The sequence below is a fragment of the Plecotus auritus genome, assembly GCF_963455305.1.
Source record: "Plecotus auritus genome assembly, chromosome: 3".
Lineage (NCBI taxonomy): Eukaryota > Metazoa > Chordata > Mammalia > Chiroptera > Vespertilionidae > Plecotus > Plecotus auritus.
In genome coordinates, this window is record NC_137772.1 from 124936993 (window position 1) to 124961974 (window position 24982).

The window sequence follows — 24982 nt, forward strand, 5'->3', positions numbered from 1 at the left end:
CTTTTTAAAGGAAAACTTTGATAAAACTCTACAAAGAACCTGACAGTTCTACTCTGAAAGTAACCGGGAAAAGGAGTTTTGCATCCACAAGTCAGGACTTCTGTTCGACTTGGACTACCCAGATTATGGAAAGCATTTCTGTGAGAATACCTCCATTCCAGCACCCCACCCTGTACACCCCACCCCAGATTCTAAAGAGAAGACGCATCAACATGTCTTCTGTGTGAGAAAGCATCAGACTAGGTACTTTAATATATTAGGTAGAACCACTTGAAATTGTCATTTTTCTTATTTTTCTATCTATAGCCTTGTTTTTCTGTATTGCTGTGTTTTGGGTTTTTTGTGGGTTTTTAAATTTTTATTTATTAAATTGATTATGGTGACATTGGTAAACATGAACATATAGGTTTCATGTGTGGGTTTCTATGTAACAAGATCTGTATATTGCACCATGTGCCCACCACCCAAAGTCAAATCTTCTCTCACTTTGTACTGGTCTTAGTACCTCTTTCTCCCCGCCCTCCCCCATTCCCCTTCTCTCTGGAAACCACCACTCTGCTGTTTGTGTTCATAAGTTCAGGTTTATATCCCACATATGAGTGAAATCATATGGTTCTTGGATTTTTCTGTCTGACTTATTTCACTTAGCATGTTTCAAGGTCATCCATGTTATTGCAAATGGTGCTATTTCATCCTTTCTTATGGCTGAGTAGTATTCCACTGTGTATATGTACATCTTCCTTATCCAGTCCTTTATCGTGGAACACTTTGGTTGTTTCCATGTCTTGGCCACCATGAATAATGCTGCAATGAACATAGGGGTGCATATATCTTTGCGAATACATGATTTTGAATGTGATGGATATATACCTAGGAATAGGATTGCTGGGTCATATGGTAGCTCTATTCTTAATTTTTTGAGGAATTGCCAGACTGCTTTCCATAGTGGTTGTACCAATCTACATTCCCATCAGCACTGAATGAGGGTTCCCTTTTTTCCGCAACCTCTCCAACACTTGTCATTGCTTGTCTTGTTGATAATAACCACTCTAACAGGTGTAAGGTGGTATCTCATTGTAGTTTTGATTTGTATTTCCCTAATTGCCAGTGAGGTTGAACATCTTTTTTTTTTTAGTTATTATTTCTTTATTTAACAAAGCTTCCCACGTACCTCAAGTAGAAAATTTTTCTTCATGAGAGAAAACAAATCCTTGAGGCATTCTAGGGCTAATTGTTATTCTCAGTCTCTTAATGGGCTTCAGAAACTCCACTCCATGGGGCAAGGTGTTTTCCAATTGGGTGGGTCTTTCCCTCAGGCAAAGCCACCTGTATAGCAAATATCTGCATGAGAAAGATGACCTCCACAATATGAGGGAATAACTCAGCACAGAAAACAGGGTGTCTGCCTTGTGAATACTAACTCCAGAGCCCCCGATCATGGCTTCTGCTAACACAGCTCCAGTCCACTCTGCCCTCCCTCTGCCAGAGCACAAGCTGAGTGGCTCCCCAGGGAATTTTGTGCTTTTGGACCTTTAAGAGGGTTCCTGACTTGTTTTTTGGAGGGAAGATGGCGACCAGCAAGAAGGTAGGGAGGGAGAGTGTGTGAGAGAGTGAGGGAGCAATAGAGGAGTGTGTGGATGTGAGTGGGTGGGTGTGTGAGTGAAATAGGGACAGTTAAATCCTGCAGGTCTTCCAAGGGGCTGCCAAACAGGGCAGTCTTACACGGCGAAACCCTACTGCCACCACGGACACTCCGGGGGCAGCCAGTGGGGGCACAGAGATCACGCCATCTTGAAAAACAGAACTGCTTGAGACTGGAATCCTAGCCTCACCACCACCTAATGTGGTCTCAGACATAAACCGGGACACCACTAGGGACAAAGACCTGCAACCATAGCTGCAGACCCAAAGACACCAATAATCCAGACATCCCAGCAACAGATTTCTGTGAGTCATAGAGCCCATCCCCCTCCCCACAGGCTCACTGCAGTGCTATAGGAACTGCTAGACCTGCCCTCACACAGGGCTGTGGCTCCATTGCCGGAATTTGAGCCTGGGCGCATGCACAGCCACTGGGAATCTATCACCCACAGCACGAAATTGTGAGAACAGACCCCATGCCCACACAGAGCTGCTCTGCTACCAGAATTTGAGCCTGGGCGCACGTGCACTGGCACTGGGAATCTGTTCCCCACAGCACATAATCACACGACCAGATCACACGCCCACACAGGGCAGCAGTACCACTTGACATTGATTCTGGGCAAGTGCACAGGAAGTCTATTCTCCGCAGCACAGGAATGGACCCCCTGCCAAGACAGGGCAACTGTGCAACCCAGCTCCCCAAGAAGACCAGGGACCCTGATTCTCCATGCAAGAGGCAGCACTGAGCACCAGTGACTTGACTCTGTTTCTCATCGCACACATCTGGGATCCCTGATTACCAGTGCATGCACACTAAGAGCCAGTGACCCCAATTCTCAGCACATGTGCACACAGGAACCCTGATGCTCAGCACAAGGCTGCACCAAGCAGGGACCCTGATTCTCCATGCAAGAGGCAGCACTGAGCACCAGTGACTTGACTCTGTTTCTCATTGCACACATCTGGGATCCCTGATTACCAGTGCATGCACACTAAGAGCCAGTGACCCCAATTCTCAGCACATGTGCACACAGGAACCCTGATGCTCAGCACAAGGCTGCACCAAGCAACAGAGACTCTGATACTCAATTCTCAGCACAGACACAGGGAGACTCTGACTGCTGGCACGCGCTAGGAGACCCTGATTTTTGGCACATGCCAGCAGGGTCTCTTTTTCAGCATGGCGCAGGCGGGGTCCCTGACTCTAGGTGTGTGTGTGAGGCCGCACTGAGCACCAGTGACTCTGATCCTGGACAAATATGGCTCCCACCAACCAACAGCAGTCACACGTCTTGGTGGCTCTTCAGTGACACTCAGTGACACTCAGGTAGTGCGAAGCTCCCACTGCACATGGCCCAGGCCCCTGCAACTCAGTGTTTGAACCTTCTGGTGATAGTTAGAGTGGGGAGACTATGAAACAATCTCCAGAGGAAAGAAAAGGAGGAATCACCAAGAAAGGAAATAAGTGAAATGGAAGCATGCAACGTGACAGAAAAAGAATCAGAGTAATGGTGGTACAGTTCATATACCAGATGAACGAGAAAATCAACAACCTATGCAAAAATCAGGAAGAAATCAAAAGTGATATAGCTACAATCAAAAACACCATGGAAGGTTTCAACAGAAGAAGCAGAGGACTGAATTAGTGAGTTAGAAGATAAGCTAGTGAAACAAGCCCAATCTGAACAGCAACTGGAGAAAAAAATTAAAGAGCAGGAGGAGAGCCTAAGGGAGCTTTGGGACAACACAAAACAAAGTAACATACATATAATAGGGCTGCCAGGAGGACAAGAAGAGCAGCAAGGATTAGAAAATCTGTTTGAAGAAATAATAACAGAACACTTCCTTGACATGGGGAAGAAAAAAGTTACACAAGTACAGAGAGTCCCAAGCAAGATGAATCCCAAAAGACCCACACCAAGACACATCATAATTACAATGGCAAATGTTAACAACAAAGAGAGAATCTAAAAGGCTGCAAGAGAGAGACAGAGAGTTACCGACAAAGGATCCCCCATCAAATTATCAAATGATTTCTCGACAGAAACATGTCAAGCTACAAGGGAATGGAAGAAAGTATACAAAGTGATACAAAGCAAAGAACTGAATCCAAGAATACTCTATCCAGCAAGACTACCAATCAAAATTGAAGGGGAAATCAGGAGCTTCACAGAAAAAAAAAGGCTTACAGAATTTATCACTATCAAGCCAGCAATGCAAGAAATGCTAAAGGGAATGCTGTAAAAAGAAGAAATAGAAAGGGAGGAAGGAACACAGGCTTAAAGCACAGAAATAGCTACAAACAAGTACCTATCGATAATATTAATCGTAAATGGATTAAATGCTCCAATCAAAAGAAATTGAGTGACTGAATGGATAAGAAAACATGACCCATATATTTGCTGTCTACAGGAGACCCACCTCAGAACAAGGGACCCACATGACTGAAAGTGAAGGGATGGAAAAATATCTATCAGGCAAATGGAAATGAAAAAAAGCTGGGGTAGCAATACTTATATCTGACAAAATAGACCTCAAAGTAAAGACCATAACAAGAGACAAGAAAGGCCACTTCATAATTCTAAAGGGATCGAAACAACAAGAGGATATAACTCTGGTAAACATATATGCACCAAATGAAGGAACACCTAAATACATAAAAAAAACTTCTGGAAGATATCAGCGGAGAGATTGACAGCAACAGAATCATAGTAGGAGACTTTAATACTCAATTAACATCACTAGGTAAGTCCTCTAGACAAAAAATTAGCAAAGAAACATCAATCCTAAGTGACTCACTAGATCAGATAGACTTAATCAACATCTTTAGAACATTCCACCCCAAAACTACAAAATATACATTCTTCTCAAGCACACATGGGACATTTTCAAAGATAGACTACATATTGGGACACAGGCAAAGTCTCTCCAAATTCAAGAGGATTGAAATAATACCAAGTATCTTCTCAGACCACAATGACATAAAATTAAAAATCAACTACAGTAAAAACAATCACAAAAATTCAAACACTTGGAGGCTGAATAGCATACTATTAAACAATGAGTAGGTTACCAAAGAGATCAAAGAAAAAAAAAATACCATCCTGGAAACAAACAACAATGAAAACACAACAATGCAAAATCTTTGGGACACAGTGAAAGCAATCCTGAGAGGGAAGTTCATAGCATTACAAGACTACCTAAAAAAAAAAAAAAAAAAAAAAAACAAGAAAAATTAGTAATAAACCATCTAACTCTGAAACTTGAAGAATTAGAAAGAGAGCAATAAGAAAAGCCCAGTGTGAGCAGAAGGAAGGAAATAATAAAGATCAGAACAGAAATAAATGACATAGAGACCAAAAAAACAATACAAAAGATCAATGAAACGAAGAGCTGGTTCTTTGAAAGGATAAACAAGATTGATGAACCTCTAGCCAGGCTCACCTAGAAGCAAAGAGAGAGGACCCAAATAAACAAAATCAGAAAAGAAAGAGGCGAAATAACGACAGACCCCACAGAAATACAAAGAATCATAAAAAAATACTATGAGCAACTCTATTCCAACAAACTGGTCAACCTAGAAGAAATGGACATATTCCTAAAAAAATACAAACTTCCAAAACTCAACCAGGAGGAATCAAAAAATCTAAATAGGCTGATAACTATGGAGGAAATTGAAGCAGTAATCAAAAAACTTCCAAAAAAAAAAAAAAAAAAGCCCTGTATGAAACGGCTTCACAGGGGAGTTTTATCAAACATTCAAAGAAGAAATAAAACCTATCTTCCTCAGATTATTCCAAAAAATTCTAGAGGAAAGAGCACTTGCAAGTTCTTTCTACGAAGCCAGCATTACCCTAATCCCAAAACCAGATAAAGACAATACAAAGAAAGAGAATCACATGCCAATAACTCATGAACATAGATGCCAAAATACTCAACAAAATTCTAGCAAATCGAATCCAGCATTACATTAGAAAGATCATACACCATGACCAAGTGGATTTATTTCAGGGATGCAAGGATGGTACAATATCCGCAAATCAATAAATGTGATATACCACATAAAGAAACTGAGATAAAATCCATATAATTATATTCATTGATGCAGAAAAAGCATTTGATGAAATCCAACACCCTTCCTTGATAAAAACTCTCAGCAAGGTGGGAATAGAAGGATCATACCTCAACATAATAAAAGCCTCATATGACAAATCCACAGCCAACATCATACTCAATGGGCAAAAACTAAAACCATTTCCCCTAAGAACAGGAACAAGACAGGATGCCCACTTTCACCACTTCTGTTTGACATAGTCCTGGAAATACTAGCCATTGTGATCAGAAAAGAAGAAGAAATAAAATGCATCCAAAATGGAAAAGAAGTAAAACTGTCCTTATTCGCAGATGAAATTATATTGTATATAGAAAACCCCAAAGACTCCATCAGAAAACTTTTAGACTTAATAAATAAATTCAGCAATGTAGCAGGATACAAAATTAACACCCAGAAGTCCATGGCTTTTCTATACATCAATAAGAAACTCACAGAAAGAGAAATTTAAAAAGCAATCATATTTACTATTGCAATGAAAACAATTAAGATACCTAGGAATAAACTTAACCAAGGAGACAAAGGACCTGTACTCAGAAAATTTCAGGAAGCTAAAAAAAGAGATAGAGGAAAACATGAACAAATGGAAGAATATACCATGTTCATGGATTGGTAGAATCAAGATCATTAAAATGTCCATACTACCCAAAGCAATCTATAAATTCAATGCAATCCCCATTAAAATACCAATGGCATACTTCATAGACCTAGAACAAATTCTCTAAAAATTCATCTGGAATAAAAAAAAAAAGACCCCAAATAGCTGCAGCAATCTTGAGAAAGAAGAACAATGTTGGAGGGATCACAATACCAGGTATCAAGCTATACTACAAAGCCACTGTTCTCAAAACTGCCTGGTACTGGCACAAGAACAGAGAACCCAGAAATCAACACAAGCCAGTATGCTCAATTAATATTTGACAAAGGAGGCAAGAGCATACAATGGAGACAAGACAGTCTCTTCAATAAATGGTGTTGGGAAAACTGGACAGATACTTGCAAAGAAATGAAACTAAATCACCAACTTACACCATACACAAAAATAAACTCAAAATGAATAAAGGACTTAAACGTAAGATGGGAAACCATAAAAATCTTAGAAGAAGCCATAGGCAGCAAAATAGCAGACATATGTTGTAGCAATATCTTTACCGATACAGCTCCTAGGGCAATGGTAACTAAAGAGAAAATAAACAAATGGGACTACATCAAAATAAAAAGCTTCTACACAGCAAAATAAACCATCAATGAAACAACAAGAAAGCCCACTGCATGGGAGAACATATTTGCCAATGTTATCTCCAATAAGGTTTAATCTCCAACAAATACAGGGAACTCATACAACTTAACAAAAGGAAGATAATCAATCCAATCAAAAAATGGGCGAAATAGACACTTTTCAAAAGAGGACATTCAGAAAGCCAAGAGACATATGAAAACATGCTCAAAGTCACTAATCATCCAAGAGATGCAAATCAAAACAACAATGAGGTACCACCTCACACCTGTCAGAATGGCTATCATCAACAAATCAACAAGCGACAAGTGCTGGAGAGGATGTGGAGAAAAAGGAACCCTTTTTCACTGCTGGTGGGAATGCAGACTGATGCAACCACTATGGAAAACAGTATGGCATTTCCTCAAAAAATCAAAAATGGAACTGCCATTTGACCCAGTAATTCCTCTTCTAGGAATATATCCCAAAAGAACAGAAACACCAATCAGAAAGGATATATGCACCCCTATGTTCATAGCAGCACAATTTACAATAGCTAAGATTTGGAAACAGCCTAAATGTCCATCAGCAGATGAATGGATTAGAAAACTGTGGTACATCTACACAATGGAATACTACACTGCTGTAAAAAAGAAGGAATTCTTACCATTTGCAACAGCATGGATGGAACTGGAGAGCATTATGCTAAGTGAAATAAGCCAGTCAGTGAAATATAAATACCTCATGATCTCACTCATTTATGGAATATAAAGAACATTATAACCTGATGAACAAAAATAGAGGCAAAGAAGCATTGAACAGACTTTCAAACTACATGGGGAAGGTAGGAGAGGGGTGAGGTGGTAAGAGAGCAACCGAAGGACTTGTATGCATGCATATAAGCACAACCAATAGACACAAGACACACGGCGGGGTAAGGGCAGGGGTAAGGGAGGCCGGGCGGAGGTCAATGGGGAGAAAAAGGGAGACATATTTACTATTTGTAATACCTTAAACAATAAATAATTTTTTTTAAAAAAAGAATAACAACAACAACAAAAAAGAGGATTCCTGCGTTTCCAGCCATTTCTTCCTAGCAGACAGCAACTCCACTGCTTTTCACAGCCAGATGTTTTTTGGGTACCCTTTTTAGTTCTGGTGTTCCCTGCTGGCGGGCCCAGTTTGGGGATTAGACCCCAGAGTTTTCAGTGGCAACCCCCCACAGCTGAGATATCTCTCTGGAACTTCAGCTGTGGTCTGTGGGAGCCCAGCCAGCCCTTTCATGCCTCTGCTCCTCCTACCAGTCTCTAGGCAGTCTCCAAGTACTGTCCTTGGTTGTCAGGGTTCTCTCCAGTGAGTCTTCAATTGATTACTCAGGAAGTTTTTCCATATTTTAGTTGTAATTCCAGTTTGGTCCTGGGAGCGTGTCTGTGCAGCAGCCATTTACTCCACTGCCATCTTTTATCTCAAGGTTGAACATCCTATATAATAAAGAGGTAATATGCAAATTGACCATAACTCCAATGCACAAGATGGCCACCCCCATGTGGTCAAAGATGGCCACCCCCATGTGAACACAATATGGCCACCACAAGATGGATGTGCCCTTGACTGGAATCGAACCCTGAACCTTCTGGTCTGCAGGCTGATGCTCTATCCACTTAGCCAAACCAGCCAGGGTTCTGCCCACTTTTTGATTGGGTTGTTTGTTTGTTAGGTGTTGAATTTTATGAGTTCTTTATATATTTTCGAAATTAAACCTCTGTCAGAGCTACTGTTTGCAAATATCATCTCCCATCTGGTTGGCTGCCTCTTTGTTTTGATGTCCGTTTCTTTTGCTGTGCAGAAGCTCCTCAGTTTGATATGGTCCCATTCATTTATTTTTACCTTTACCTCCCTTGCCTTTGCGGTCAAGTTTGATACCTATATTTTCTTCTATGTAACTTACTGTTTCCGGTCTTATGTTTAGGTCTTTGATCCATTTTGAATTAATTTTTGTACATAGGGACAAGCTGTAACCCAGTTTCATTCATTTGCATGTGGCTTTCCAGTTTTCCCAGCACAATTTATTGAAGAGACTATCTTTACTCCAATGTGCATTTCTGGATCCTTTGTCAAAAATTATCTGTCCATATATGTGTGATTTTATTGCTGGGCTCTCTATTCTGTTCCATTGATCTGTGTGTCTGTTTCTCTACCAATACCATGCTGCTTTGATTATCATAGCTCTGTAGTATAATTTGAATTCAGGTAGTGTGATACCTCTAGCTTCACTTTTTTTTTCTCAGGATTGCTTTGGCTATTCTGGGTCTTTTGTGGTTCCATACAAATCTGATGATTTCTCGTTCTATTTCTTTAAAAAATGACACTGGGATTGTGATGGGGATTCCATTAAATCTGTATATTGCTTCAGGTAATAAGGCCATTTTAATTATGTTGATTCCTCCAATCCATGAACATGGAATATTTTTCCATTTTGTTGTGTCTTTTTCAATCTCTTTTAATAATACTTTGTAATTTTCAGTATATAGGTGTTTCACATTCTTTGTTAAGTTTATTCCTAGGTATTTTATTCTTTTGGTTGCTATTGCAAAAGGAATTGTTTTTTCCATTTCTTTTTCTGAAGTTTTGTTGTTAGCATACAGAAAGAAAATGGATTTTTGCACATTGATTTTGTATCCTGCAACTTGACTGTATATGTTTATTGTTTCTAATAGTTTTTTAGTAGAGTCTTTAGGGATTTCTATATACAGAATCATGTCATCTGCAAAAAGTGACAGTTTGACTTCTTCTTTCCCTATTTGGATGTGTTTTATTTCTTTCTATTGCCTTATTGCTCTGGCTAGGACTTCCAGCACTATGTTGAATAAGAGTGGTGAGAGTGGACATCCTTGTGTGGTTCCTGATCTTAGGGGGAAAGCTTTCAGTTTTTCACCATTGATTATGATATTAACTGAGGGTTTATCATATACTAGAGGCCCGGTGCACAAAATTCATGTGGAGGGGGTTCCCTCAGCCCAGCCTGCACCCTCTCCAATTGGGGATCCATTGCGGGATGTCCAACTGCTGGTTTAGGCCTGATTTCACAGGATTGGGCCTAAAACGGCAGTCGGACATCCCTCTCGCAATCTGGGTCCACTAGCTCCTAATTGCTCACCTGCCTGCCTGCCTGATTGCCCCTAATCACCTCTGCCTGCCTGCCTGATCAACCCTATCTGTTCCCCTGCCAACCTGATTGCCCCCAACTGCTCTCCCCTGCCAGCCTGATTGCCCCTAAATGCCCTCCCCTGCTGGCCTGGTCACCCCTAACTGCCCTTCCCTGCCAGACTGATTGCCCCCAACTGCTCTCCCCTGCCAACCTGGTCACCCCCAACTGTCCTCTCCTACCAGGCCTGATCTCGCCCCCAACTGCCCTCCCCTGCCAGCCAGTTTGCCCCCAATGGCCCTCCCCTGCCGACCTGGTCACCCCAAACTGCCCTCCCCTGCCTGCCTGGTCGCCTCCAAGTGCTTTCCCCTTCAGGCCTGATCTCACCCCCAACTGCCCTCCCCTGGAGGCCTGGTTGCCCCCAACTGCCCTCCCCTGCCGGCATGATTGCCCCTAAACCCCTGCTGGCCTGATCTCACCCCCAACTGCTCTCCCCTGCCAGCCTTATGGCCCCTAACTGCCTCTTCCTTGGCCCCCACCGCCATGGCTTTGTCCGGAAGGAAGTTGGACATCCGGAAGATGGCCAGTCAACCCAGTCTAATTAGCACATTACCCTTTTATTAGTATAGATAGATTATATAGGATAGGATTGCTTAAATGGGGGGGAGCCTTTTTCAGCAGGAGGAGATGCTCTTGGCAGACAAAAATACGTAATCCCTGTATCTGGACTGATAGCCAGACATATGCACTATACTGCCAAGCCAGTCATTAAAAAAATTGAACCACTTTCTTACACCTTACACCAAACAGCTGTTGCCCTTAAAACCCCTCCTCAGCCCCCACATTACATTCTGCCTTGGCAGTTCACCCAGATTAGGTTCTGATTGGTCAGTTTCTATGCCAGTCAGGGTCTCCGGGCCTATCTCTGGGCCTGATCCACAGCTGCCAGCCCTGCCTCTCTCTCCGGGCCTGATCCACAGCCTCCGTGACAGCTGTGAATCAGGCCTTGCCTCTCCGTGCCTCGCCAGCAGCTGTGGTGGCTGCTGATCAGGCCCCATCTCTCTTTCTCTTTCTCTTGGCCTCGCCAACAGCCACAGCAGCTGTGGATCAGGCCCTGCCTCTCTCTCCAGGCCTCTCTCTGGTCCTGATCCACAGCTTCTGTGCCCACCTCACCCCACCCACCCCCGCTGCCCCACCCACCTACAGGTTGCCAGTCTTGCTGTGAAATGAGCCTGTGGGCTGCAGGGGAAGGACCGAGAGGTGCTCCATGCACTTCCTAGTGACTGGTCGTTTAGGTAGTGACAGCCCCTGGCCTTTTATAATGTAGATGGCCTTTATTATGTTGAAGTACTTTTCTTCTATTCTTATTTTATTGAGTGTTTTAATGATAAATGGGTGTTATATCTTATCAAATGCTTTTTCTGCATCTATTGATAAGATCATATTATTTTTATCCTTTCTTTTATTAATGTGATGTATCATGTTAATTGATTTGCAAATGTTGAACCATCCTTCTATCCCTGGAATGAATCCCACTTGATTGTGATGCATTATTTTTTGGATGTACTGTGTATTCAATTTGCTAGTATTTTGTTTAGGATTTTTGCATCTGTATTCATTGGGGATATTGGTCTGTAGTTTTCTTTTTTGTGTGTTATCTTTGCCAGGTTTTGGTATCAGGGTTATATTGCCTTCATAGAATGTGTTAGGAAGTATTGCCTCTTCTTCAATTTTTTGGAAGAGTTTGGAAAGGATAGGTTTTAATTCCTCTTTGAACATTTAGTGAAGCCATTGGGTCTTTTGTGTATTGGGAGGTTTTTTACGGTTGTTTCAATTTCCTCACTGCTGATCAGTCTATTTAGATTTTCCAATTCTTCCTGATTTAGTCTAGAAAGGTTCTATAATTCTAGGAACTTATCCATTTCTTCTAGGTTATTGAATTTGGTGGCATAAAGTCTTTCATAATATTCTAGTGTGATCCTTTGCATATCTGTGATGTGTGTGGTGACTTCTCTCTCATTTCTGATTTTGTTTATATGGGTCTTTTCCCTTTTTCCCTTAGTGAGTCTAGCCAGGGTTTTGCCCATTTTATTAATCTTTTCAAAGAACCATCTCTTTGCTTTATTGATTTTTTGTATAGTCTTTTTGTTCTCTATTTCATTTAATTCTGCTCTTATTATTTCTTTCTTCTGCTAACTCTGGGTTGCTGTTGTACTTTTTCTAGTATTTTAAGACGTGATATTAGGTTGTTTACTTGGGATTTCTCTTTTTCTTGAATAGGCCTGTAATGATATAAACTTCCCTCTTATTACTGCTTTTGCTGCATCCCAGAGGTTTTGATACATTGTATCATCATTCTCATTTATCTATGTATCTTTTGACCTTATATTTTATTTCTTTTTTGACCCAGTCATTTCTTAGTAGTATGTTATTTAATCTCCATGTATTTGTGGGTTTCTTTACTTCCTTTTTGCAGTTGATTTTCTAATTTTAAGGCATCGTAATCAGAAAAGATGCTTGATATAATTTTAATCTCTTTAAATTTGTTCTGTGACCCAACATATGGTCTATACTTGAGAATGTTCCATGTGCACTGGAGAAGAATGTATAATCTGAAGTTCTGGGATGAAATGTTTTGTAAATGTCAATTATACCCATTTGGTCTAGTGTTTCACTTAAGGCCAATGTTTCTTTATTGATTTTCTGTTTGGTTGAACTGTCTAGAGCTGTCAATAGATTATTAAGGTCTCCAATTATGATTGTGTTTTGATCTGTTTCTCCCTTTAGTTCTGTGAGTAGCTGTTTAATATATTTCAGTGCTCCCTGGTTGGGTGCTTATTTATTAAGAATTGTTATGCTTTCTTGATGTACTGTTCCCTTTATCATTATAAAGTGTCCATCTTTGTCTCTTGTTATCTTTGTGATGTTTAAATCTATTTTGTCAGATATAAGTATGGCTATACCTGCTCTTTTGTGAATGTTATTTGCTTAGAGAAATTGTCCACCCTTTTACTTTGAATCTACCTGTCTTTGCTGTTTAGATGTATCTCTTATAAGCAGCATATGGTTGGGTTTTGTTTTTTTAATCCACTCTGCAACTCCGTGCCTCTTTACTAGTGAAGTCAGGCCATTTACATTTAGGGTAATTATTTATTTTATTTTATTTTTTAACATTCATGGTTTATTTTCTTTATTTATTTAATCCTCATGCAAAGATACATTTTTCATTGATTCAAGAGAGATAGAGAAAGGGAGAGGGAGATAAACATCAATGTGAGAAACATCGACTGGTTGCCTTCCATATGTGCCCTGACTGAGGATCAAACCTGCAACCTGGTATGTGCCCTGATTGGGAATCAAACCTGAGACCCTTTGGTGTGTGGGACACTCTAACCACTGAGCAACTTTGGCCAGGGTTTATGGTTTATTCCAGAGTACTCCTACCCTGAAAAATAGTAGTGTTTCAGACGCCTCTGGAAATGTTGCTGTTACTGCAGCAAAGGATTCAAGAGCAATTAGTTCTAATAAGCTATATTAGAACAGATAAATAATAGGAAAATAATGGTCTAGAACAGTAGCAAATTTTAATTTACCATAAATGGAAGACATGAAAAGTTTATCAAAAGAAATGGGACAAATTGTCAGAAAAGCAAAAATAAGAGGGTGGGGAAAAGTGAGTTCTCAGTGACTGCGCCACAACATCCCTGCATTCTTTCCCCATGACCCAAGTGTTTGTAGCCCACAATAGCAACAAAACACTTCACTCAAGGTCATGGTCTGTGGGGCTGGCCTGCCTCATCAGCCATGTTAAGAATATAGTTAGCCATATCATCTTCAGTGGGCGCATCTGACACCACACAAGATTCATTTGCTCCAGTCACCTGCAGGTGACAAATAGGGCAATTCTTGTGTTGATCACTCCATTTATCAATGCACTTCTGACAAAAGCTGTGAGTACAAAGCAGGATGAGGTCAGCTCGACCATCCATGCAGATACAACACTCCTCCTCATCAGTCAGCTGCTTTACCCTTCCCATCCAAAGACTAGCCTGACAAGATGTTACAGATGATGAATTTCATCAGGGTCTTCAGAGGTGGAGCTCTGTGCCAACACTTCTGCTGCTTAACTTGTGATCCTATCTAATAAAAGAGTAATATGCAAATTAACCATAACTCCGCTATACCCACCAGCCACGCCCACCAGCCAATCAGGAGAGGATATGCAAATAAACCCAACCAAGATGGCTACTGCCACAGAGAGCAGGAGGGAAGCTTGGGTTTCCCCGGCAATGGAGGAAGCCAAGCTTTCTGCCTGCCCTTGCCATCCCAGGCCTCCACTCAATGCTACAAAGTTTCAATGATAGAAGATACATAAATCCAAACAAAAATGGCTGCAGCCATGGAGCTGGAAAGAGCAGGAGGCTAGGGTTGCCCGCGGCAATGGAGGAAGCCAAGCTTCTGCAGCCCTAGCCGGCCCAGGCCTCCGCTTACAGCTACAAAGTTTCAATTATAGAAGATACATAAATCCCAACAGAAATGGCTGCCACCACAGAGCAAGTAGAAGGCTTGGCTCCACTCCAGGCTACAAAGTTTCAATTGTAGAAGATAAATATACCCCAGATACCAGGGCCTCCACTTGGGTCGCCAGGGGGTGTGGCCGGCCTGCAAACCACCACAGGCCCCTCGCCCAGGCTGCCCCACACCCCAAGGGAACCCCCACCCTGATCCGGGACACCCTTCAGGACAAACCAGCCAGCCCCCACCCATGCACCAGGCCTCTATCCTATCTAATAAAAGAGTAATATACAGATTGACCATCACTCCAACACACAAGATGGCTGCCCCATGTGGTCAAAGATCCTGCCCCCATGTGGACACAAGATGGCCACCACAAGATGGCCAGCAAGGGAGGGCATTTGGGAGGGACCAGGCCTGCAAGGGAGGGCAGTTGTGGGTGATCAGGCCAGCAGGGGAGGGCAGTTGGGAGGGACCAAGCCTGCAAAGGAGGGCAGTTAGGGGTGACCGAGCTGGCAGAGAAGGGAAGTTGGGGGCGACCAGGCCTGCAGGGAAAGGCAGTTGGGGGGACCCAGGCCTGCAGGGGAGAGCAGTTGGGGGGGACCAGGCCTGCAGGGGAGAGCAATTGGGGGAGACCAGGCCTGTAGGGGAGGGCAGTTAGGGGTGACCAGGCCTGTAGGGGAGGGCAGTTAGGGGTGACCAGGCCTGCAGGGGAGGGCAGTTAGGGGCAAACAGGCTGGCAGGGGAGCAGTTAGGCATCAATCAGGCTGGCAGGGGAGTGGTTAGGGGGTGATCAGGCTGGCAGGCAGAAGCGGTTAGGGGCAATCAGGAAGGCCGGCAGGCGAGCAGTTGGGAGCCAGCAATCCTGGATTGTGAGAGGGATGTCCGACTGCCAGGATCGGGCTTAAACGGGCAGTCAGACATCCCTTGAGGGGTCCCAGATTGGAGATGGTGCAGGCTAGGCTGAGAGACACCCCCCCCCCCCCCGTGCACGAATTTCGTGCACCGGGCCTCTACTATCTTTATAAAGCTGAATAAACTGGTACAAAATCATGCTCCGTGATGCTTCTACAATGCCACAGCTTTTGTTAATCTTAGTACAGACCACCCGTACAACCACTTTCCAAAAGGCAGAGGAATCAGACCCAGGTTGTACCTCAAAGAGAAGATGTTTTTCCTGGCCAAAAGCCACTTTGGCGGTTACATCATTAAGTTCAGCTACTCTCCCAAGAGATTCTTCTTAAGTTAAGGAGCCACTTTCTCGAACCAATGTGACATGTTTTGCTACTTTTTCTGGTAACTTGTTAAGAACCAACTGCGTCTGATCCGAAATCTGTTGTCCCATGATGAAATGATGTCTTTTGAAATCCAGAAAGAGTGTTGTTTCACATAGTTTCCTGGTTCAAGGCATCGCACTTCCGGGGGCACAGGTGCTGCCCCAGCCTGTCACTCAGGCCCACAGGCGGCGGCAGGGCCATTCAGGGTAATTATTGATGTATGAGAATTTCCTACAGCCGTTTCATCTTTTGTTTTCTGGTAGCTCTGTGCCTCCATTGGTTCTTTTCCTTTATGCTTCTGTCATTTTTGTTTGGTGGTGTTCCATACATCTTTCTGTTTCCTCTTTTTTTAAGCTATATGCCTTTTGGGGGTATTTTTGTGTGTGGTTGCCATTAGGTTTATAAAAATTGAAGTTGCATATATACCATAGTTTTTTCCCTTTTGAGTGCATTTGATCTTCATCTTCCTTTGCCGGTTCAGACCTTTCCCCCTTCCCTTTGCATATTTCTGTTGTCACAAAATATCCTGTTTATGCTGTAAGTTTTTTGGTGATCTTACTCATAGTGTTGTGACCTATGTTCTTTATTTCAGGTAGAATAACTCCCTTGAGTATTTTCTGCAATGTCTCAGCTTCTGTATATCTGGGAACATTCTTAATTCTCCTTCAGATTTAAAAGATAATTTTGCTGGATATATTATTTGTGGATGGTAATTTCTCTCTTTTAGATGTTTGAATATTTGGTTCCACTCTCTTCTGGCTTGTAGAGTTTCTGCTGAGAAGTTGGATGAAATTCTGATGGGTTTTCCTTTGTAGGTCACTTCCTTCTTTTCCCTGGCTGCTTTGAGAAATTTTTGTCATTAGTTTTTTTTAGATTGTTGAAGTGCCTTTACTCACAAAGAGATGGGTGGGGGCAGTTGCCACAATCTCAGTTTACAGGTGAATTCTGAGTGCCAAGTGACAAGGAGAGGTGGATAGCAAAGCTGGATCTACTTACTAAGGCTCTCAAAGAGACGTGACAACTCTGTGCAGTCCCTGACCCCGGGCTGGATTCTGTACTGGAAAATATTGGGGCCACTGATAAAGTGGAATCAGAATGATGAATTAAAGTATTGAACCAATGTTAAATTTACTGAAGTTGATAACACTACTGTGATTGCATAAATGAATATTCTTAGGAAATGAACACTAAAGTATCCATGAATGTAACTTACCCTCAAATGGTTCAGAAACAATGATACAGATGGATCCATCCCATATGATAAAATGAGTGAGTTAAAATAGTAATAATTGGTGAATCTGGTATGCAGGTGTTCTTTTGTCATTGTCATTAATTTTTGACAGCTTTATCACCAAGTGCCTTGGAGAGGGCCTCTTTGGATTGATGTAACTAGGTGTTCTGTTTGCTTCTTGGATTTGAGGATCTAGTTCTTTCCATAGATTTGAGACGTTCTCATCCACTATTTGTTTTAATAGAGTCTCCATTCCATGCTCTCTCTCTTCCTTCTCCACAATGCCTATGATTCTGATATTACTTTTTCTGATGGAGTCAGCGAGGTCTTGTAGAGCTCTTTCATTTTCCTTTATTCTTAGGTCTCTCTCTTCTTCCTTCTGTGTCATTTCTTGATTCCTATCTTCAATATCTCTAGTTCTTTCCTCTAATTGGTTGGTTCTGTTTTCTATGCTCAACAGCTCACTCTTAATCTCCTCAATTGCCTGCTTCATTTCCAGGAGTGCTGATATATTCATTTTTAAAGTTTCAATTTCCTTGGAGAAATGTTCATTTTGTTCATTGATTTGTTTTCTGAGTGCACTGAATTGCCTGCCAGTATTTTCTCGCATCTCGTTGAGTATTTTCAGAATTGCAATCTTAAAATTTCTATCATTTATATCATATAATTCCATGTTTTCCAGCCTACTTTCTGGGGGCCTTTCATTTCTCTCTGGTCATCGCGTTATGTGGTTCTTCATGGTATTTGCTGCCCTCCTTTGTTTTCACATTTATCTCTGGGGAGGTCTTTTTCCTATGTTCCAGTATATGATGCTGAATTGCAAGATGTTTACCTCTGTGCTCTACCAGATTTGAGCCTCTACAGCTTCCAGAGGACAGTACCCCAGACTGCTTGTGGGTGGGATTTGTTTTGCCCTCACCATAATGGTGACCCCTGACCTCCGCAGGTCTGATCCAAGCACCCCTCCTGGGGTTCAGTCACAGGGGGAAACAGCAATTCTACTGAAACAGTGCTTGGTTTACAGATAATATGCTCCTGAAGCCAACTCCATGGGCAACAGGAGGCAAGTTTGGGGAGTCTAAGCAGCAGCAAAGGCTCTGTGATTTCCTTTCTTTGTCTGAAACACCACCACCCGGCCCAGCAGTGGGGAGCCTCACAGCAGCACCCACTGCTCTGTAGCGTGGGCATCTGTTGACTCAGTGTTCACTATTGCCGCTCATGTGACTCCAACCTTACTCGCTGCATGCCCAAGATTCAGACACTGTACTCTCTCAGCACTTGCATGCAACCACACAACTCAGTCAATGTACTCTCTTTCTACTGGAAGCTTGCTGCTCACAGCTTACAGATTGCCCTGCTGGGCTGCCCCCAGTAGCTCTCTGTTCCTCCAGGCCGAAGGAAGTGCTTGCTACCTCTGCCACCAGCTTTCTCTCCTCTCCTGGCCAGGCTGCTAGTTCCCAGCTATGCTGCAGGGCTGCATCTATGGCCTTGTCTGTGGCCGTGTCTGCACTTTCCTCCCTTCTCATCTCCCTTTTTATCCCCCAATGTGCACCTTTAGGTGCTTCAATGTGCAGGTCTCTCAGGCATGCATGTGTTGAGCAGGGACTTCTTTGTTCAATTATAGGTGGTTAACTTGTTGAAATGCCAGGGGGAGAGGAAAAGAGGTGCTCTTACACCATCATTCCTCTGGCATCACCTCCCTCTATATAGCCCTACGAGGTATATATTATTATCCCAATTTACAGATAAAGAATAATGGCCCAGAAAGATGAAACAGCCTCTGCAAGGCCACACAGCTCCCCCGTGTATAAGTAAGGATTTGAGTGCAAGTCTTGCAGTTTCGAGGGCAGTGCTCTTTCCCCCTCACCACAGTGCTATCAACGAGGTGCTGACTGCCTCCTACACATGGTTCATTGCTCCAAAACCCTGAGCCAAGCTAGTATCCCGCCTTGAGATACACTGGTACTAAATCTGGAAGCATCTGCTTCCTCAACTGGTCCTGTTTCTCTGCTTACTACCACACTCTGTCTCTGGGAGAGGCAAGTTGGCTGTGCTTAAAGGGGTATAAATACATGAAGGGAATGATGAGTTTGAGAAGAGAAATTCTGACCTGATATTTCTTAAAGGCCCAAAGAATCTACTCTATGTAATACAGAAATAGTATGTGTAATATCTTTATAAATGCTTATCTTTTTTAAGCCACCAAATCATCCACTATACAAAATTTCTAAAAACCATTTTCATTCAGCTTTCTTGTTTTTAAATTGGTTAGCCATCTGTTTCTAGGAGAAATTGAAAAGGCAGAATGTCAAATAAAGGCCATGAGTCAGAAGCTCTTTCAAAGTGCCCTTGAGCAAAACCTTTAACCTTTTGGGGCCTTCTGCCCATATCTGAAATGAGAAGACTAATCATGTTGTTTATTTATTTAACAAATATTTGTTGAGAATCTCCTGTGAGCCAAAACCAACCCCACTGGAAGGCTTCCAAAGTTCATCTATTATTAAAAAATGATTTCTACTTAAGAAATACCATATCAGTATCTACCTAAATGTTACATGCACATCCTCTGACCCATTCCAGGAGTATCTTACAAAAATACTTGCACATGTGTAAAGATTAAACACAGGCTGTCTACTATGGCATTATTTGTTTTTCTTTTTTTAATATATACTTTTTTATTGATTTCAGAGAAGAAGGGAGAGGGAGAGAAAGACAGAAACACAATGATGAGAAAGAATCATTGATTGGTGCCTCCTGCATGTCCCCCATGGGGGATTGAGCCCGTAACTTGGGCATGTGCCCTGACTGGGAATTGAACCTTGACCTCCTGATTCATAGGTCAATGCTCAACCATTGAGCCACACTTGCCGAGCTATAGCATTGTTTGTAATGGGGGGAAAAAAACTTTATACAATCTAAATGTTAGAAATGCCATAAACCAATTAAAAAGAAGGGAAAGAGTCTCTGACATATTAAAAAGAAGGAAAAGCAAATTATATCTGTCCATATATAGAGATATATAATCCCATTTATATGTCATCCCACTTATGTAAATAAAAAAAATATTTGATTGGATATATATATATTTTATAAAAGCATAGAAAAGGTCTGAAATTCCAAAAGATTAACAGTGGTTACGCCTAAAAAGTTAAGTGGGCTGGCATGGCTTTCACTTTTTACTGTGTATACATCATACCGTTTAAATGTTTTACAGCAAGATTATACAACTTTTTACTTCTAAAAAATAACTTAAAATGTTTAAATGCCCTAGAACTTAACTAATAAAAACAGAACAAACTTAGGCTTTAGACTCTGTTAATTCTTAGACTGATGCTGTTTATTTCTGAGAAAGAAATTGAAGTCAGATGCTTAAGGATCCTCACAACTTGAGATAACCCTGTGGACTCCAGGGAGAAAAAGGTTATAGGGAGAAAATGACACACTGCCAAGATTTTTATAAAGGGGGGGGTCACTTGTGGCCACTTGTGCTCCTTTTTTGTAACACCTCAAAGAGGGAAAAAGTGAGAAAAATACGTAAGCTGTGGGCACATCCCTGCCTGGAAGGATCTTGCTGTGCCTGGTTCTGATGGACGGAAGTCTTTGGAAGGCATTTTCACAAGGTGCCCTACTCTGAGTCAGCACATTACTGAGCAGACCTAGGTCCACAGAGAGGAAATGTGCAGTGACTAACCCCACCACCACTCTGGGCCTTACTGTAATCAAAAGGATGTTGGCTCGGGAGGGTGGGAGTAATGAAAACAGTCTGGAGACTTGGCCTTTCTGCAGAATGTGGGGAAGTTAATGAAGCAACAGGCTGAGCACTGACAAACATGGAGGGCAGGAACGCCGCTTCCAGCGGAAAGAGCCTCATTGTCCTGTTGCCTTGACTCTTCCTTGCTTCTCACACAGAGGGGGCCACAGCCAGCGAGTACAAAGCTCTGATGACTGAGCTCAAGATCTTGACCCACATTGGCCACCACCTGAATGTAGTCAACCTGCTGGGAGCCTGTACCAAGCAAGGAGGTAAATGAGAAGGGATAGGCCTGCTCCATCTTCGGCTCAAATGCTAGAAGCAGAGTTTCCAACATACAGCTTCTTCTCCCCACCCTGTTCCTCCTCACCTCCTAGAAAATGGCCTTTCAATAGGTCCAGAGGAAACAGTTTTTCCATTTATAAAAGGGGAGGGGAGGGTCCCATCCTAGAAATGCCTTCCCTGTGCAGTTAATTTAAAGGTTCTGAAGGGAAGGACAGCCAAGCACTACCCTTCCCATAGGGGGGATAGAAAGGTCTTCAGGAACACTCATTAGTTTAGGTGAAGCTTCAAAGGAAATGTGCAACCTATGCATTGACCCCAGCTCTGGTCACGCTCCTCCAAAGTCACCTTCAAACCTGACCAGGGCTTATGAGAGAACCCCCTCCACCTGTGCCTCTGAGCTTGGTGCAGCGGACGCCCCTCCTGCGGGCAACGACTGCTGGGCCCTCAGGCAGCGAGACTGCAAGCTCCTCCTCAGGGTGGGTGACATACAGCCTGTGGAAGCAACTTCCTGTTCCGTACCTGGCGGGCAGAGGAGGTGCTGTCAAGCCTTCTAACATGCAAAGTCCGGACAGAGACAGAGCACCCCTCTGCTGAGCAGGCGGCCTCTGTGAGCCTGAACGGCTAGGGAGCCTGCGCCCTTGGGCTCAAGGAACCCGCGCGGCTCCCAGCATGCGGAACTGCTCCAGGATCACCCTGATGTGAACCGGAACTGGAAGCTGCTCTTCACAGCACGTCTCAGGCCTGCCAGGGCCTGTGGGGGAAGCAGTGGGAAGCGCAGGCGCCAGAGGAGGAGGCGGAAGCAGCCTTCAGGGCACCACTTGGAGGCCGGGTTGCACTTGGGTGTGTTTTTCTTCCCAACCTTCTTGCTTCTTTTTAACCAGGAATCGGCAAACCATGGGGCCACCTTGTGAGATTAATTTGGCCGTTTTAAATAATTGAGGGGAAAAGCTCAAAAGAATAATATTTTGTGAAATTACATGAAATTCAAATTTATATGTTCGTGAGGTTTTATTTCAGCACAGTCACTCATTTGGTTGTATTATCATCTATAGCTGCTTTCACACTACAAGGGCTGCATTGATCTGTATGGTCTACAAAGCCTAAAATATTTGCTGTCTGGTCCTTTACAAAAAAGTTTGCCGACCCCTGCTTTAGCCCTTCTGACAAGCCTGGAGGCAAAGCCTGTGTGGACACCCCCACCTGGCTGGAGAGAGACAGTCCAGACAGAACCGGTCTATTTTCTGCACTGGAAAGGAGGACCTGCTTGATAATCCTGGGGTTACTGTGGCAATATCTTGAGGCCCCTCTACTCATTAGGGTGTGACTAACATACAGAAGGTGGCAGCAAGTTCCAGGGAGAGCCCTGGCATTGGTCCCTCCCCTCCTCAAAGTTCTTTCTCTCTTTTTTTTTTTTTCCTGCTTCTCCCCACTCCCAACCTCCAACTGTCTCCTATTCCTTTGAATTTTTTAATTGAAAAAAATCTCTCACCCAAAATTGCATCCCTAGACCCCACTAATATAAAGACAAGTTGGTTTAAGATTTCTCAGGCTGGCAACTGGCTGACCTGCTTGGTGTGGCTGAGCATGTGTTTTTTTGGCTGCAGGGCCTCTCATGGTGATCGTTGAATATTGCAAATATGGAAATCTGTCCAACTATCTCAAGAGCAAACGAGACTTATTCTTTCTCAACAAGGTAAGGAATTTAGGGGTTGGACATTCTTAAAGATAGCAATGACTTTCCATTTAGACTGTTGCCTCATAAAACAAGAAAAACCTATATCTTTCCATTAGACAAATGTCTGGCTTTCCCTCCTTTTTAAAAATTTCCTTCCACTCTTTTTTGCAGACTGCACAGAGAATATTTGATCCTAGTGTATGGAGCAATAAATAAGGGTTAAAATTTACTAGCTGTCTATCTAAACACCTATCAAATCATCCTGATAACTTTATCTCTCTCTCTTTCGCCCTCTCCCTCTCTCTCCCCAAATAAACACAGACACACACAAATCACTTATTCACTTGTTTTATAAAGATAGCAAGTGTAATTGTCTCCGTTTATTAGATTAGAGAAATTAAGGACTCAATCAACTGAGTGGCTTTACAGTAAACAATAGACCAATGATGGAGTCCGAGAAATCATTTTCTTTCCTTCCCACTCTCCTTTCTCCCACTTCTCCACACCCTCACCACCTGTCACCCCTACATATGCACTGAACCAGCCTTATGCACTAAATAAGGCTATGTAATAGAAGAAACACATGGATCCAAGTTCTAAAGGCAAACCAAGTTTAAAAGAGATTATTGAATGGAGGAAAAAAGACTTTAATAAAACTTTGCCAGTGTGACCCATCCCACCAACGCAGTATCCTTCTCTGGTATGGAGAAGCTCAGCAGACAATGATTCAATATTATGAACTGATAATTAGCAATGTTGGTGAGGAATCCATGTAGTGTGGTGGGTTAAGCCCTCAGACTCTGCATCCAGACTGCCTGTGTTTAAATCCTGTTTCTATCACTCATGAGATCTGGGACCTTGAGCAAGTTACTCAGTCTCTTTAAATTTAAGTTTCTCATTTATTAAACAAAAGTAATAATAGAACTCAACTCATTGTTCAGAGAATTACATAAAGATAAACATTCAATGAATGTTAACTGTCATCATCATCATCGACCCACTGAAATAGAAAAAATAGGTGAGTCCAACTGAATGCCACTAATCTGTATGATCTATATAATAGATTAAGTGTCCAAAACCCATGAGTGGTGCCTGTCTCTGTCACGTGGGCAAGAGTGGTCATGTGGCACACAAATAAAAACCACTAGACAGCTAGCTCAGTCTCTCATCTCTTAAACTTGGATCCAACCAAAGACACACATGCTCTACCAGACGGGCAGCATATAAGCAAGGACATATTTTCCCCAATTTTAAACCATGTCCTCTCATAATTAGAACCTTTAAGCTGAATGGGATCTTTGTGATCAGCTATTACACACCCTCACAGTATAGATGTGCTCAGAAAAGTTGAGTGATTGACTTAAGTACACACACCTACCAAGAGATGAAAGAAGGAACCCAGCTCTCTTGTCTCCCCTTCCAATGCTTTTCTCTGTACTACACTGGATAAGGAGGGGGAGAAAACATAAGAAGTGAAAAGTGGTGCCCTGAGCTCAGGGCAGTGCAAACCAGTCCTGAAATCCTGGACTGGCTTCAGGAAGAACTAAGCCAGAATAATACCCCAGGGAGCAGGGCAGGATGGAACATTTGGATTTGTGCGTCCTTTGTTTTGAAGAGTTTGCTTCCTTCTCTGGCTATATTTAATGATTCACCTCCCTGTTGGTGGAGCCTAGTATTACATGGAAAACACATGGCTATATTTCATATTTGGAACCTAAAGCAATATAAAGAGGTGAAGGAAAACCCAAAAGGCTAAATAGAAATGGGATATTTCATTTTCCAAATAAATTCACTGCTGCTGACAGAGTCCCAAAAGTTCAGTAAATCAACCTTTATTTAACAGAAATAGTTACCAATAAGCAAAGCTGAATATACCATTGATTGAGAGTCCAAAAGTGGATGAGGGAGCTTGAGTTATGGTTCTTAGGAGACATGCCCCAGGCTGAGAATTCTGGGAAAGTCAGGAAGAAGGCTGCCCAGAGAGCATGGTCGTGGACCTGAGCCTTGAATGAGCCTGTCAAGCACTTTTCTCCCCCACACCCTTGCCAGCACTCTTCCCTGCTGCCTTCTGTCCTGGAGAGGGTCTTGTAATAAATAAAATTCCAATCCCCAACTGAGCAGAATCTAACTGC

General features: G+C 42.6%; 1 protein-coding gene and 1 pseudogene across 3 annotated transcripts in view; one reads left to right on the top strand and one right to left on the bottom strand.

The window, feature by feature from the left end:
* The window catches only part of FLT1 (fms related receptor tyrosine kinase 1), a 215233-nt gene that overhangs the window by 162451 nt on the left and 27800 nt on the right, over nucleotides 1-24982 (top strand). For both annotated transcript variants that reach the window (XM_080658492.1, XM_080658493.1), the window contains 2 exons: nucleotides 21049-21162; nucleotides 22780-22868. In XM_080658492.1, coding sequence (XP_080514618.1) covers nucleotides 21049-21162; nucleotides 22780-22868 — 203 coding nt within the window. The remainder of the gene's footprint in view (nucleotides 1-21048; nucleotides 21163-22779; nucleotides 22869-24982) is intronic.
* Nucleotides 13887-15976, bottom strand: LOC308244870 (RING finger protein 141-like; annotated as a pseudogene). Its single transcript has 2 exons — nucleotides 15649-15976; nucleotides 13887-14252 (listed from the first exon to the last, which is right to left on the bottom strand). The product of its transcript is annotated as an RING finger protein 141-like (transcript).